Raw genomic sequence first — 12,876 nt, forward strand, 5'->3', positions numbered from 1 at the left:
GTTGTCATACCACCATGTCCTGGTTTAACCAGGATAGAGTTAAGTTTCCCTGGCAGTGGGGGGGAGCTCTAGCTGGGTTATTCAGATACCATGCAGATGTCACATCCTGGCGCGTCACATCCTGGCGCGGGAGCGCGGGGCGCGTGGTTTTATACATCTGCTCCTCTCACTCCTGTATTGGTAGATATACTTTGCTCTGTTCATTGTTATCACTGTTATTCTTATTGTTGCTGTTTGTTGTGTTGCTATTGCACTGCTGTATTAAACCTGTCCTTATCTCAGACCGGGGTTTTGTATTTCACTCCCTTTGTGGGTGAGGGGCAGCGGCCGCGTGGTCTCAGACCCCGGCAGGGGCTAAACCATTACACACCACCATCACAGTGCAGAGACATGGGAGCAGAGAATGTGTGCCACAAAGTCCCTGTTTGTTCATAATCGACCTGAACTCACTCACTGCATAGCACAGGCCGAAATACAGTCTAGGGCCACAGACAATAAAGTCTCTCATTCTGTCCTGTAAAATGGGATCCTACCCCAAACATAACCTTCTCCTTCACTTGCATCTGTCCTGAAACTTGAGAACCTTTTCCAGCACCCGCAGTAGTTCTGCTCTGGTCTGACACCTCAACAGGGAGAGGAAGGTTATTTGCCAGTCAACAGACTAAGTGAAGGAAAAGGGAAGTGAGAACACTGTCTGCTTGTTCCCAAACATGGGAGCACAGAGGTCACAAAACCAACTTCACCCAAACACAGGGGAAAGGAACGGAGAGAGGGGAGGAAGACACACAAATATGGGTGATGTAGAGTAGGGCCAAGCTAATCCATACAAGTAGAATGCAACAGCGTAAGGCCATCATTGGTACCTAATAATACTGGTATACATTTTTACTGCCTACATAGAATCACAGAATGGTTTGGTTTGGAAGTGACCTTAAAGATCATCTAGTTCTGAACCCCCTGTCATGGGCAGGGACACCTGCCACTACATCAGGTTGCTCAAAGCCCCGTCCAACCTGGCCTTCAACAGCTCCAGGGAGGGGGTAGCCACAACTTCTCTGGGCAACCTGTTCCAGTGTCTCTCCACCCTCACAGTAAAGAATTTCTTCCTCATATCTAATCTTAATCTACCCTCTTTCAGTTTAAAACCATCACCCCTCATCCTAACCCTATAGTCCCTGAGAAAAGTCTCTCCCCATCTTTCCTGTAGCCCCCTTTAAGTACTAGAAGGCCACTATATGGTCTCCCCGGAGTCTTCTCTTCTCCAGGCTGAACAAACCCAACTCTCTCAGCCTGTCCTCATAAGGGAGGTGCTCCAGCCCCCTGATCATCTTTGTGGTCCTCCTCTGGACCCACTCAAGCAGGTCCATGTCTTTCTTGTGTTGGAGGCCCCAGAGCTGGACACAGCACTCCAGGGGTGGTCTCATGAGAGCAGAGTAGAGAGGGAGAATCACCTCCCTCGACCTGCTGGCCACACTTCTCTTGGTGCATCCCAGGGTTCGGTTTGCTTTCTGGGCTGCAAGCACACACTGATGGCTCATATTTAGTTTTCCAACCAGTAATACCTCCAATTCCTTCTCCACAGGGCTGCTCTCAATCCACTCATCACCCAGCCTGTATTTGTGCTTGGGATTGCCCAGGCCCACGTACAGGACCTTGCACTTGGCCTTGTTGAACTTCATGAGGTTTGCACAGGCCCACCTCTCCAGCCTGTCCAGGTCCCTCTGGATGGCACATCCCTTCCCTCTAGCATGTCGACCGCACCACACAGCTTGGTGTCACTGGTGAACTTGCTGAGGGTACACTCAATCCCACTGTCCGTGTCACCAACAAAGATGATAAACAACACTGGTACCAACACCGATCCCTGAGGAACACCACTCGTCACTGCTCTCCATTTGGACATTGAGCCATTGGCCTCAACTCTTGAGTGTGACCATCCAGCCAATTCCTTATCCACTGAGTGGTCTATCCATCAAATCCACATCTCTCCAGTTTACAGACAAGGATGTTGTGCAGAACAGTGTCAAAAGGTTTGCACAAGTCAAGGTAGATGACGTCAGTTAAGATTTAAAATTTGGAAAGTGCTTTGGCATAAGCATTCTGTCTATCACTGCTAAACAGTTATGAATCATCTCATCTAATGATTGTTCAGACAGCTCTGCTTCTGAATACCTGCAAGTCAGGCTGCCTCTCCTTTTCAAAGAGCAACTTAGCTCATTCCTTTTTTTAAGCAATTGCTTCCCTGAAAAAAGCAAATCCTCACACTGTAGATATCTAGCATACATAAGAAAAACCTCACGAATCTAGCAGTCAATTTACTGAGCACAGTGAATAAAACAGGCTTCTGCTGAACAGAAAATAATCCATAAATTGTATAAACAAATCTGGTATATCCAACACAAAAGAAGACAGCAGTACATGCTCTTACAAAATTGCAGAACAATATGCTTGAGAGAATAGTTTACACCCAGTCATGAAGACGTGGCAAATTCTTCAAAATATATTCAATTTCTACTTCCCTAGAGAGAAGATTCTCCAAGTTGCCTCAAAATTAACTTTTCTTGCAGTGCTACAAAATATAACAAGACACAGTCTATTGTTTTTATGTGTATTAACCATTTGGCACCATCATTGTTATAATAGTCATTTCATGATGAGAAAGTACAGTTGAAACCCATACAGCTCTAGAATGTCTTTAAAAAGTATCATAAAGAGAACAGGTGAAAAAGCTAGTAATACTTTTTAACACCAAAAAGGAATTTTGCTAACCCAAAGTAAGCAAGAATTCAGGAAAAACTGTAGGTTTAGATGAATGCAGTTTGCAGTGCTGGAAGAAATACTGTATTTTGCAAACTGGAAAACTGATTGACAGTCTAGAAACTTTGCCTTCTATGGAAGTATCATGCATACTTTTCTTACAATTATCTTTGTCTTATGATAGAATTCCTGTAAATCCCTGTGCCTGAGGCAAATTTACACACCAGAATCCAAGATTAATAAACTCCGTAAGTGGATTTATATGAATCCCATTTATATTGATTGAATTAGAAGATCACGCTGCTACAATCTCATTTTTTGTTGCCTGTGTTTAAGTGGCTTTTGTTGCAAGCCTTTGTTTATGCAGCTTACATTCAGGAAGTTTAAGAAACTAAAGTGCTCCTCCTCTTCTGTATCAAATTAATAAATCAAGGTACAGAATAATACCTATAGAAATTTACCAATTCTCAATCTCTCTCTGGCTGTGGATCACGTTCAGTGCAAAAAGGTAGTAGCACAAACAAAAGTGTGATGCAAGACATCGCTGAGAGACGACTGATCTTCATTTCTCCCTTTAATCCTGCAATTAATGTTAGATTACTAATCCAATGAAGGATTACTTTTGCCAGTGCAAAGCAGTAAATGGCTCTGGTGAGACTGTCTTAACGCATCAACTCCTGCAGGAGTAGGAGATTTCATTAAAAATTACTCAGCTGCTGATCCAACTAGTTCCAAATGCACAAATACGAATCAAAGTCTGCAGTCCTTCTGTTTCATCAGTGAGTCTGTGCCGCTCTCCAAAACTCAACTCAAAAATAAGAGAGCAAACTAGCAATCTGGTAAGTTTACGTGTGCTATTCAGAGTCCCACAGACACAAGCTTCACTCTGCTTTTACCAGGCAAAATCACATTCAGCTAAGACACCTCTAAATAATATGAATATAATATAGAGTTTTTAAACAAATCTGAGTGAAGAATGTTCAGAGCTTAGGCAGACAGTGTTATTGTCACACTGTGCTTATGTATTTCACTGCCAATTTCCATGACTCCAAGCACATGCACGTGTCAAAAATAAAACAATACTATAAAACAATAAAGCAGTATGTTGTCTGAGAAAACATAACTGTTCTTTTAAAAATCAGACAGATAGATGTTCCCAGGTACAGTTTTCTATAGTTTAGCCAGCTAGCTATCTAACAAATAACTGTATATTATGCAATCTTTTCAAGTGGACAAAATCATGACAATCTTTAAAAACAGACCTGGAAAAACTCCGAGTCCTTTGTTCACTTCAAGGCTAATGACTAGTGTCCTAGCTGTGATGCTAAAAATCTGTCGAGGTGCAAAGTTCAAACCATCTGTTACCTGAAAGTTGAAGCCTCCAGACATTGTTCCTGTAGAAAACAAAAACATAACTTTATTCTTGCATTATTCTGTTTGTCATCCAAAACATACAAACATACACTGGACCCCTTTTGCTCTTGCTACAGTGAAATATATCCAAAGTCATCCTGAAGCAATTTCTAATAATACCTTTGTATTTTAATTAGAATTAAATAAATTAATAATGCTGAGAACACCTTTCCAAGGAAGAACTACTGGCTGTTGTTCACAATGAAGGCCAGACATCCCTTAGATGTCAATAAGCAGACTGCCCCTTCCTTTTTTCTTCAGTGATCTCAGTGGAGCTGAAACCAAGGTACACTTGGGGAGACAATGACTCCCAGATTTCCTACTCCTTTTGTATCTTAGGAGGAACCAAAGAACTGAAGCAGTCACATTGTGGCAAAGAAGGAGTCTGGGGAGCAAAACAATTAGAATGTTCTTTCATTTTGATTTACATTTAAAGGACTGAATTGACTCTCAGGTTGTTTCCTCTGCCTTTGCTCCGCCTCAGCTTTGCTGAAGAGCGTATGTTGTCACAGCTTAAACTATTTCAGAGGTTATGTGTACTCATAATAAATGCACATTTTTTTCTTTAATCTTAGGATATGTATGTACTTTGGCACAAGCGATTGCAAAATACCTCCAGAAGTCTGAGTGGATTCCTGTAAAAATACATCTCTCAGAACTGACTTACTGCTTTAAGTCGAGGCTCCCCAGATTAATTAGGTAGAAAGAGAGAATGAAAAATCGAAACATTAACTGTTGCAAACCTTTACCACTGCTCTTCTACCTGCTTTGCCCAATCTAGCCATGAGACATTGCTACATAAATATATAACCTGAGAGTGTGTCATGTACTTTCACATAAAGATCAGTGCTCCTTGCCTAACTATAAATTAACATATCAGAAGAATTAAATGTGGGTTCTGAGATTATAGTTAACAACTCCCCTAGGCAATGCTCTTATATCAAGGCAGGCACTGCAGATGCTCTGGAAGATCAGGTTATATTGTTTTATTTTAAAAGCTTTTATTCTCTGATGTTTTCTTTTGATAAAAATGCACAAATAGTTGCACATTTAAAAAGGCATTGAGTCTATTATTTGCCTCAGTTTGGAAAAAAAAGGCTTACTTAGCTTCACTTGCTTTTTTTGCTAATGCAGGTCAACTGCCCAATTGACACAGACGTTTTGTCATTGGCAGAGTCAGGAACAGAATTAGTTCCTGAAGTGCTGCTTGGGTGGAGCATGTATTATTTTATCATGTGCAGTTTTTAAAGGTGCATCTGGTAGGAGGTGATACAAAGGACACCAGAGAAAGGATTGTAAAAACTGTACTGAAAAGACACTGAGACTTCAGAACCAACAAGAGTTCAATTCAGTACTGCACTAAGGAAAATACTGGGAGGGTTTAAGGGCAGACCCCATAATGTGCAAGCAGGATGGGAGCAGCCTGGAGTGATGTGAGGGTGAAAAAGGGAAGGAATTCTCACACTGAAAGAAGAGTACAGAAAAGGAAAGGTATGTTCTGGTTCTGCATTTACACTTGTGACAGAACAGTTGGGGATTATAGAGGAAACAAACACAGTATTTGAGAAGACATGAGAACAAAGAGGAAGATTTGTTACAGCACAGAATAAGCAGCATAATGTAACTCACAAGACTGAGGAAAGATGAAGAGAAAACTTTATATGGTTTAATGTTAGATGTATAAAAGCAAAGTACGGTAGTACTTTCTTTGGCAGTACAAAAGACCCTGAGGCTGGAGAGTCACTGCCATGTACAGATGTAAAAGACCTGTGGTGCCATGACGACCAGCCAAGGAATGGAAGAGCTGCCTCAGCCTAGACAATGCTGTGATTCTCCTTGGAAAGTCAGCAAGGGAGAGCAGACTCCAGGCTGTGGAGAACGTGAAGTGGGGGTGCCTCCCAGGAGGAGCCAAAGAAGCTAGCACACACTAGAAGAACGAAGACAAGGGACGGAGCTGCTGAAGAGAAAAGGGGTAAAAAGCTGAATGGCAGCAACCAGATAAGGGAAGGCTCAGGACAAGGCTGTGAGCAAGAAGATGAGAGTAACAAGTAAATTTCTAGCAACAGTCCAAGATGAAGGAGGAAAGAAAATCACAGACTGAGAAAGGAAAAGAAGCAAAATTCCGAAGTGCTTTCTGAAACACTGGAGGCCATGAGGCTAAGCAGATGGCAGAGCCAGAGCAGCTGCAAGAACTGACATACGACCTGGGCAATTTTACATTTCAGATTTACTGTACAACCCACACTCCCACTCACTGGAAAATAAAATTTGCAGTTCTTTTTCCTTTCATTAATCAAGATTCTCTTCCTAAGACTACAGATGTGCATTTGCCCTTTCTGGAACACAGAGTGGGTTCATTTCCTCACACTGAGACTACCACAATCGTACCACCACAGGGGTTTTTAAAAGTCAAAGTCTCCCTCGGAACAACTTAAAACAGCTTGCCTCACTTTTACCATGCTGTTGACCTTTCATTTCCTGACCAAATTATTTGAGCGGGATACTTACAGCTCACCACCAGCTGCCTGTAAAGCAACTTCAGCAATGCACATGCACCCTGCAAGACAGCGCATCGGAAGTCAGAGCACTGTAACCTGCACCAAGCCACATGAAGACAGAGCACAGATCTCGAATGACCACTGCACCCAAGGAAGCACTGGAAATAATTCCAGCCTGCCTTGAGGCTGGCAAGAGAGTGCTGTACCTCTTCTATCTCCTTCCCCAAAACTGGTTCATTCCTTCTTTCGTACCTCTTCCTTCAGCTCAAGTAACATGATAATAGAGCTGGAGCAGGAGAAAAGCAGCTATTGCCCTGTAAAAGCCCCACCTTTTCGTCTGGCTGGAAGCCCGTTGGGATGTTCATTCCTGTGGCTTCCAAGCACTACCACTCAAGGATGCATGAAGCTGCCCTGACTTCTTTTTATACTGCCCATGCACTCTCTCTGTAGCAGCAGCACAAACAATCTGATCTCTAGCTCTGGCCACCAGCAGAAAAGTCAATGGTTAAAGCTGAATTCCTTCACAGCCTGAAAGGGAGGTTGACATCACCCAGATGAAGCTTCATTTTCCAGAGCTGCTCAGCAACACAACTACACTGTGGCAGATATCTGGGAGACTGCTGGTCCATGAATAGCTCTGCACTGTAGCAAGACAGAAAGACTTCAGGAGATTCTCAATGACAATGGCCAAAAAAATGGATTTCATATCTCCAAAAGCTTCATGGCAACATTCCCCTACTGCAAAAACCTGCATTCCAAAAGACAGCTGCTACCAACTGAACCACTAATACACCATGGTTTCTTGGTGAGCACACATTTAAGTAGCCATCAGACACCTTCCTGTTTAGTTTGTGAGATCATGTATCACATAACCGGTGCTCTGAGATTTTTGTGACATTACAAGGAGATCTTCAAAGGATTACAAACACAAATATACTGAATAGGAGCAGCATTTTGGTAACAGAGGTGGTATTTCTGAAACCACATACCATTGTGTACAAACACCAGCTGCCCTTCAATTATATGAGATTGGGTGAAACTAAGGATGCTCTTGTTTGGAGAAGACTTCAGAGCCAAGTGCCCATTGCTCGGTGGAGTAATGGCATATATCAGTTCTGATGGTGAGGAGTCCTTGTCTTCTGCACAGAGGTCATCAATAGTTATTTCTGTGACTGAACCCACCCAGATCTAGAAAAGCAAAAATAAAAAATAATAGTAATAAATAAAATGCATACAAAAGAAAATCAGCAGGAAAAAACACTCAAAAGAAAAAGTAAAGATTTGTGCTATGCAACACTAGCAGTTATGACAGGTTTCCTTACTATCCACCCAAATCTCTGATCATGGACTGGAATAGCTAATGTTGGCAAATGGCTTTCAAAAAACAAGACCACAAAATAATACAAACAAAAGTACCCTATACCAGTTTGAGTTTTAGACAGCTGCAGCACGAGTGCTCTATTTGTCAGGCACTATCCAAACTCTTACAAACATAACAAAATTGTATTATGATAACTGAGTCAAGGAGCTCCTTTCCAAGACATACACATGAATATCAGTGTCATGTACTTAACAGCAGGCAAGGAACTCAATAGGCTCTACTTTCACCAGCAGAAAAGAAAAAAAGAAAAACAGCCCGGGGACAGCACAATCTCTAATACAAATGGAACACTTCTTGTAGCTGCATTATTTCTTTCTAGCAACACACACTAAAGGCCCTTTAGTGCACCAAACAACCCACAGAGGTGCTCAGTCCAGTGGGAGATGAAGGAATCACCACTTCCAACAGCTGCCTGGCACTTTGCAATACAAGGTCATGCTTCCAGACAAAATAGCTAACTAGCTTTTAGAAAGATGGTATAAAACCCATTACTTAATTCTAGTAAATCTGAATGCTTTTTTTTTTAGCTTAAGATGTGCACAAACTGCAAGATCCTTCTTTCAAGCAGAAAGGACTGCATCATCCCTTCCTGTCTTCCTAGGGTCTCAGTACACTTAAGAAATATCTGGTAGTAACATCACACCAAATGGTTGAAGAGGAAACATGATCCTTGACAAAGGGCATTATTTTACCTCCGCCAAACCCAAAAATCGGCAATCACAGATTTTTCCCTAAGTATTAATTCTACTTTTTAATAAAAACCACAGAAGAAAACCTTTTAAAACCACTGGGACTTTTGCCATGACACTTCAATAGGGGAAAGATTTCAGACTACTCACAAAATATGTGCCATGGAAAAACAGATACTAAAATAAAATTAGAAAAAAAAGTTTGAAAAAGAAGCTGTGTTACATTTTATAATAGCAAATATCTTGCAACCAGGAAATAGTTATTTTCTCCCTTGAAATATGCATTTCTCTCTAATGTAATTACTATTATCAAAGTCTGATAAAAGAAACCACCTGTGAACACACAGGATGATAACTAATAGCAAACATTGACTTGCTGAGTGGCACCAAATAACCACATCAGTGTCACCAGTTCTGTACTGAGACCCTTCAATTCAACTGAGTAGCACTTGATTCAGATTACTCTACACAGAAAATAAAAGGTCACATCCAGAATATGCAACAACATAAGAAGGGACTACACAAACATGTTATTACCAATGATTCATTAAATGTCCTAGAGTTTTGAAATTTCTCTTACTAAAGGAAAAAACAAGCTTTTTTTCTACAAAGCCAGTGTTTATTTCTATTGTTCCAGCACACTACACACAATGCTTTTGAAGTACTGTACATGACCTGCAACATGATCCTTGAGGAATGAAAGGAGATCCAACAGCTGAAAATGGCTGCAGAGACGTGGACACTCAGAATACTGAAAATACTGTACAATTGTCTTATTTTCCACATCTGGGACCAAGTCCTCCTTGAAGACCACCATGAAAACTGTATCTGAACTTCCAGGATGTAGCATGACACTAATTTTGCCTGTGTCTAACACATTTCACAGGCATGGTCCAAAAAGAGGTTCATGACCCTGCCCAACAGGAAAGAATTCCTTCTGCTCTACTTACAGTGCTTATCAGTGTCTCCTTGCATGTTACATATCCCACAAGACACTCTGTAGTCATGGCCATTTTAATACTCTTGGTAAGTGAGCCATTTAAAGAAAACAACAACAACAAAAAAAAAGTGTTTGACTTTTTTTAAAAAAAATCTAATTCTAGGAAAATACAGCCCTCTTGTGGCAACAGGAGGATACAGTCATTTCAGACCATCACTACCAATAAATACATTTAAACACATACCTAAATGCAGCAAATAATGCCAGGATAGTGATTTGTACATTTCCAACCTTTCAAAAGATAGAAAAGAGCTACTGTCTTTTTAAAAGCAACACACAGTTTATTACTCAACATTCACCACCAGCAATTCCCTTGAGGAGCCCAGACTGCTTGGCTAGAACATGGAGCCAGCAAGTATCACCCTACACAGGAATGCCTGGCTCATCTCAATATTTAGCAGGGCTAAGAAAAATCCATTTCCTCCCACCTACTTGGGTTGTGCACATTTGCTTTGAAGAAGGATCATCTCTGTGTATTCCTCCCAGTATATAACTTTACTGCCAGCTTTGTTTCAGTCTGCACATGAATCCAACATATGTATGCGTATTAGTACCCACTCATGACAATATAATAAAGGTTATTTCTCAGCGATAGCTTATGCATGACCAACAAAACCACAGGCACAAAGGCAGCACCCTGGTTCTGGGTATACAAACTGCCTCCCCAGCAGAGAGGACCAACTTTGGCTAGGTTAAGCTGTTATCATTGCTCTTGGGAAGCCGAAACTTACAGATATTTTTAGAAAAAATCCATATGCTGCACTGCAGTGCACTGCACAGCCTCAGTCAGTTCTGTTAACAGACTGCAGTTCAATGCCAGCAATGCACCAAAAGGGAGACACAGAAAAATTTCTGACTGGACATATATCCCTCTTGTCTGTGACTACACAAACATTACTGTGTGCTCTGCTCATGTCTGTAGAGTACCACTGTAATTACTTTAACCAGGAAAGTTTTACTCTGTACCATCCAAATGCTTATGAAGTGAGCCAGCCCTTCTGACAGCAGCCTCTGCACAGGGCAGGGTGTCTTGTGTTGTGGGCATCTGCAAATTAGCACGGATTACCTGCTGTCACTGCAAAGCTGCACAATACTACCACTACCGCTGTTTAAAAATTATGTCTTTTCTCATGTGAAAAGGCTAAATACCCAACACAAGGTTGATCATCTTTATAGTAATCCATTCTCCCTCTGGAACACACAACTAACTATGCGAAATTAAATGCATGTTTTAGGTGCCATCAATGTGTAAACAGCACCATAAAGCACTGGGGATGATGTAGCCTCAAAATACCCTGCTTAGCTTCTTTCAAACCTATTCCTAAATATCTTCTCTGTCTTTATGCCTCTTAGCTGGTTTACTGTGACCACAGGTTCATCAGGTGACCTGTACCCACTCCATTCTCCTTTTCAGGCACCTAATTTGTTTTTACCAATCAGATCTCAGACTGGAAGCCTTACACACAGAGGCTTTTTGGTTTACATGGGCACAGTGTCCATAATAAATTGGTTCTGGTAACTGAGTGCTATTATAACACAAATAACAATCCTATAAATAATTAATTAATCTGAAAAAACACAGAAACTGAAGTGACAGTAATGACTTTTTTCAAAGATCAAAAGATTAAAAAGCCAGCTATGATTATTAAGAGCAAATGGTAGCATCAGTCAACAATTTAAAATTTTCTTCAGGAATTTGGGCGGGGCAGAGTTAGAAGCAAGTTAGCATGTCCTTTTTTTAGCTCACGGTATCACACAGTAATAGCTTCAGTCTGTCCTAATATTTTGATGACTTCTAACACCCTAGATTTTCAAGGATTGTATTGTATTATTCTTAACAGGAACTTTTAAAGAAGGGAACACTCCTGCTTTGTATCAGAAATACCCAACATGTAGTAATTCTCTAATGAAGTGTCAGTGAGAATGCTGCTCTCTTCTCTCATCCCGTCCCACTGGGGATCCAGAGAGGAGCAGGCAGCAGAATACTTAATGGCAGGAGGCATAGGGTCTGAAGGCTGTGCAAAGGTAACTGTGAGATGTTTGCACCTTCATCATGACTACCCTTGGTACTCTTCTGAGCTACATAAACAGCCCTGAAGATGCCCTAGCAAACAACACTAAAACACAACAATGATCCAGGTCCAAGCCATCACACCCCTCAAGCTCTATGTCACTCCAAGAGATTTCATGTATCTTTAAGATTAAAAGAAAGCTCAGTCAGCCTTCTAGATAAACAACAGCAGAAAATGTTCTTCATGATGACTAGAATCTCCCTAAATCCACATTACCCGTGTACTGCCTCCTTTCATTAACACTAATTGATTTAAATCCCAGGACCACCGTTTATTATATTGACTATCCCACCAGATACAAACCTGACACTCTGTTAATGAAGGTGCATTAAACAGTATGAGGTTAGAAGTAACTTTAACATTTCAAAATGTTGACAAACATACCTGAAGAATTCTGTTAACTTTTATAACAGGAAATTCATCATTTACTGCAGTAACTGTTACAAAAACAGTTTGTGGCAAGCTTTGTTTCCACAGTTCCGTGTTATTTACTATCACAGTAAAATTGTCCATCAGTTCCTCGCTGTCATCGTGAACATAGTAGATTAATTCTTGCTCCACCTGAAAAATATAACAACCTGAAACATTAAAGAGGCTAAAAGAAAATGAATGCCACATTAAAAAAAAAAAAAAAATTCAAGTCTAGTCATGCCCCTCTGTATTGATTGCCTCAACTTTTTATGACTTCTAAGACTGACTTTATGCTCATATCTGATCTGTACCTCTATCTTTGTTCTGTCCACAGCAGCAAATTTTACACCTCATCTGTCCATTCCTCTAGCCAAAATATCTTAACTTGCCAGTCTTGGCACTCCCCCTTCCTTCTGAAGGGAAAATGGAAAATCCAATCCTGCTGTACTTACCACAATGTTTCCTGGAATCTATAAACTGAACATAGAATTAGTAGCTGGTGACTTAGGATACAGTTTCGCTTCTTAAGAGCTACAAGACTGAAAATTAGCTTATCTTGCATATACTGGCTCTCTGTGAGCAAAGACAAGATCTAAAAAAATAATTTTTTTCCACTTTCTTCCTTGTTCAATCTACGCACCATTTCCCCTGGTCT

At 40.9% G+C, this 12,876-nt stretch overlaps 1 protein-coding gene across 1 annotated transcript in view; it reads right to left on the bottom strand.

Annotated features, from left to right (window-relative positions):
* The window catches only part of LOC141918399 (chondroitin sulfate proteoglycan 4-like), a 47,553-nt gene that overhangs the window by 12,720 nt on the left and 21,957 nt on the right, over positions 1 to 12,876 (bottom strand). Inside the window, exons 5-7 of the mRNA XM_074812817.1 lie at positions 12,195 to 12,371; positions 7,658 to 7,856; positions 4,020 to 4,151 (exon numbers count right to left, since the gene is read on the bottom strand). Of these exons, the coding sequence (XP_074668918.1) occupies positions 4,020 to 4,151; positions 7,658 to 7,856; positions 12,195 to 12,371 (508 nt within the window). The remainder of the gene's footprint in view (positions 1 to 4,019; positions 4,152 to 7,657; positions 7,857 to 12,194; positions 12,372 to 12,876) is intronic.

The sequence above is a fragment of the Strix aluco genome, chromosome Z, assembly GCF_031877795.1.
Source record: "Strix aluco isolate bStrAlu1 chromosome Z, bStrAlu1.hap1, whole genome shotgun sequence".
In the NCBI taxonomy this organism is placed as follows: domain Eukaryota; kingdom Metazoa; phylum Chordata; class Aves; order Strigiformes; family Strigidae; genus Strix; species Strix aluco.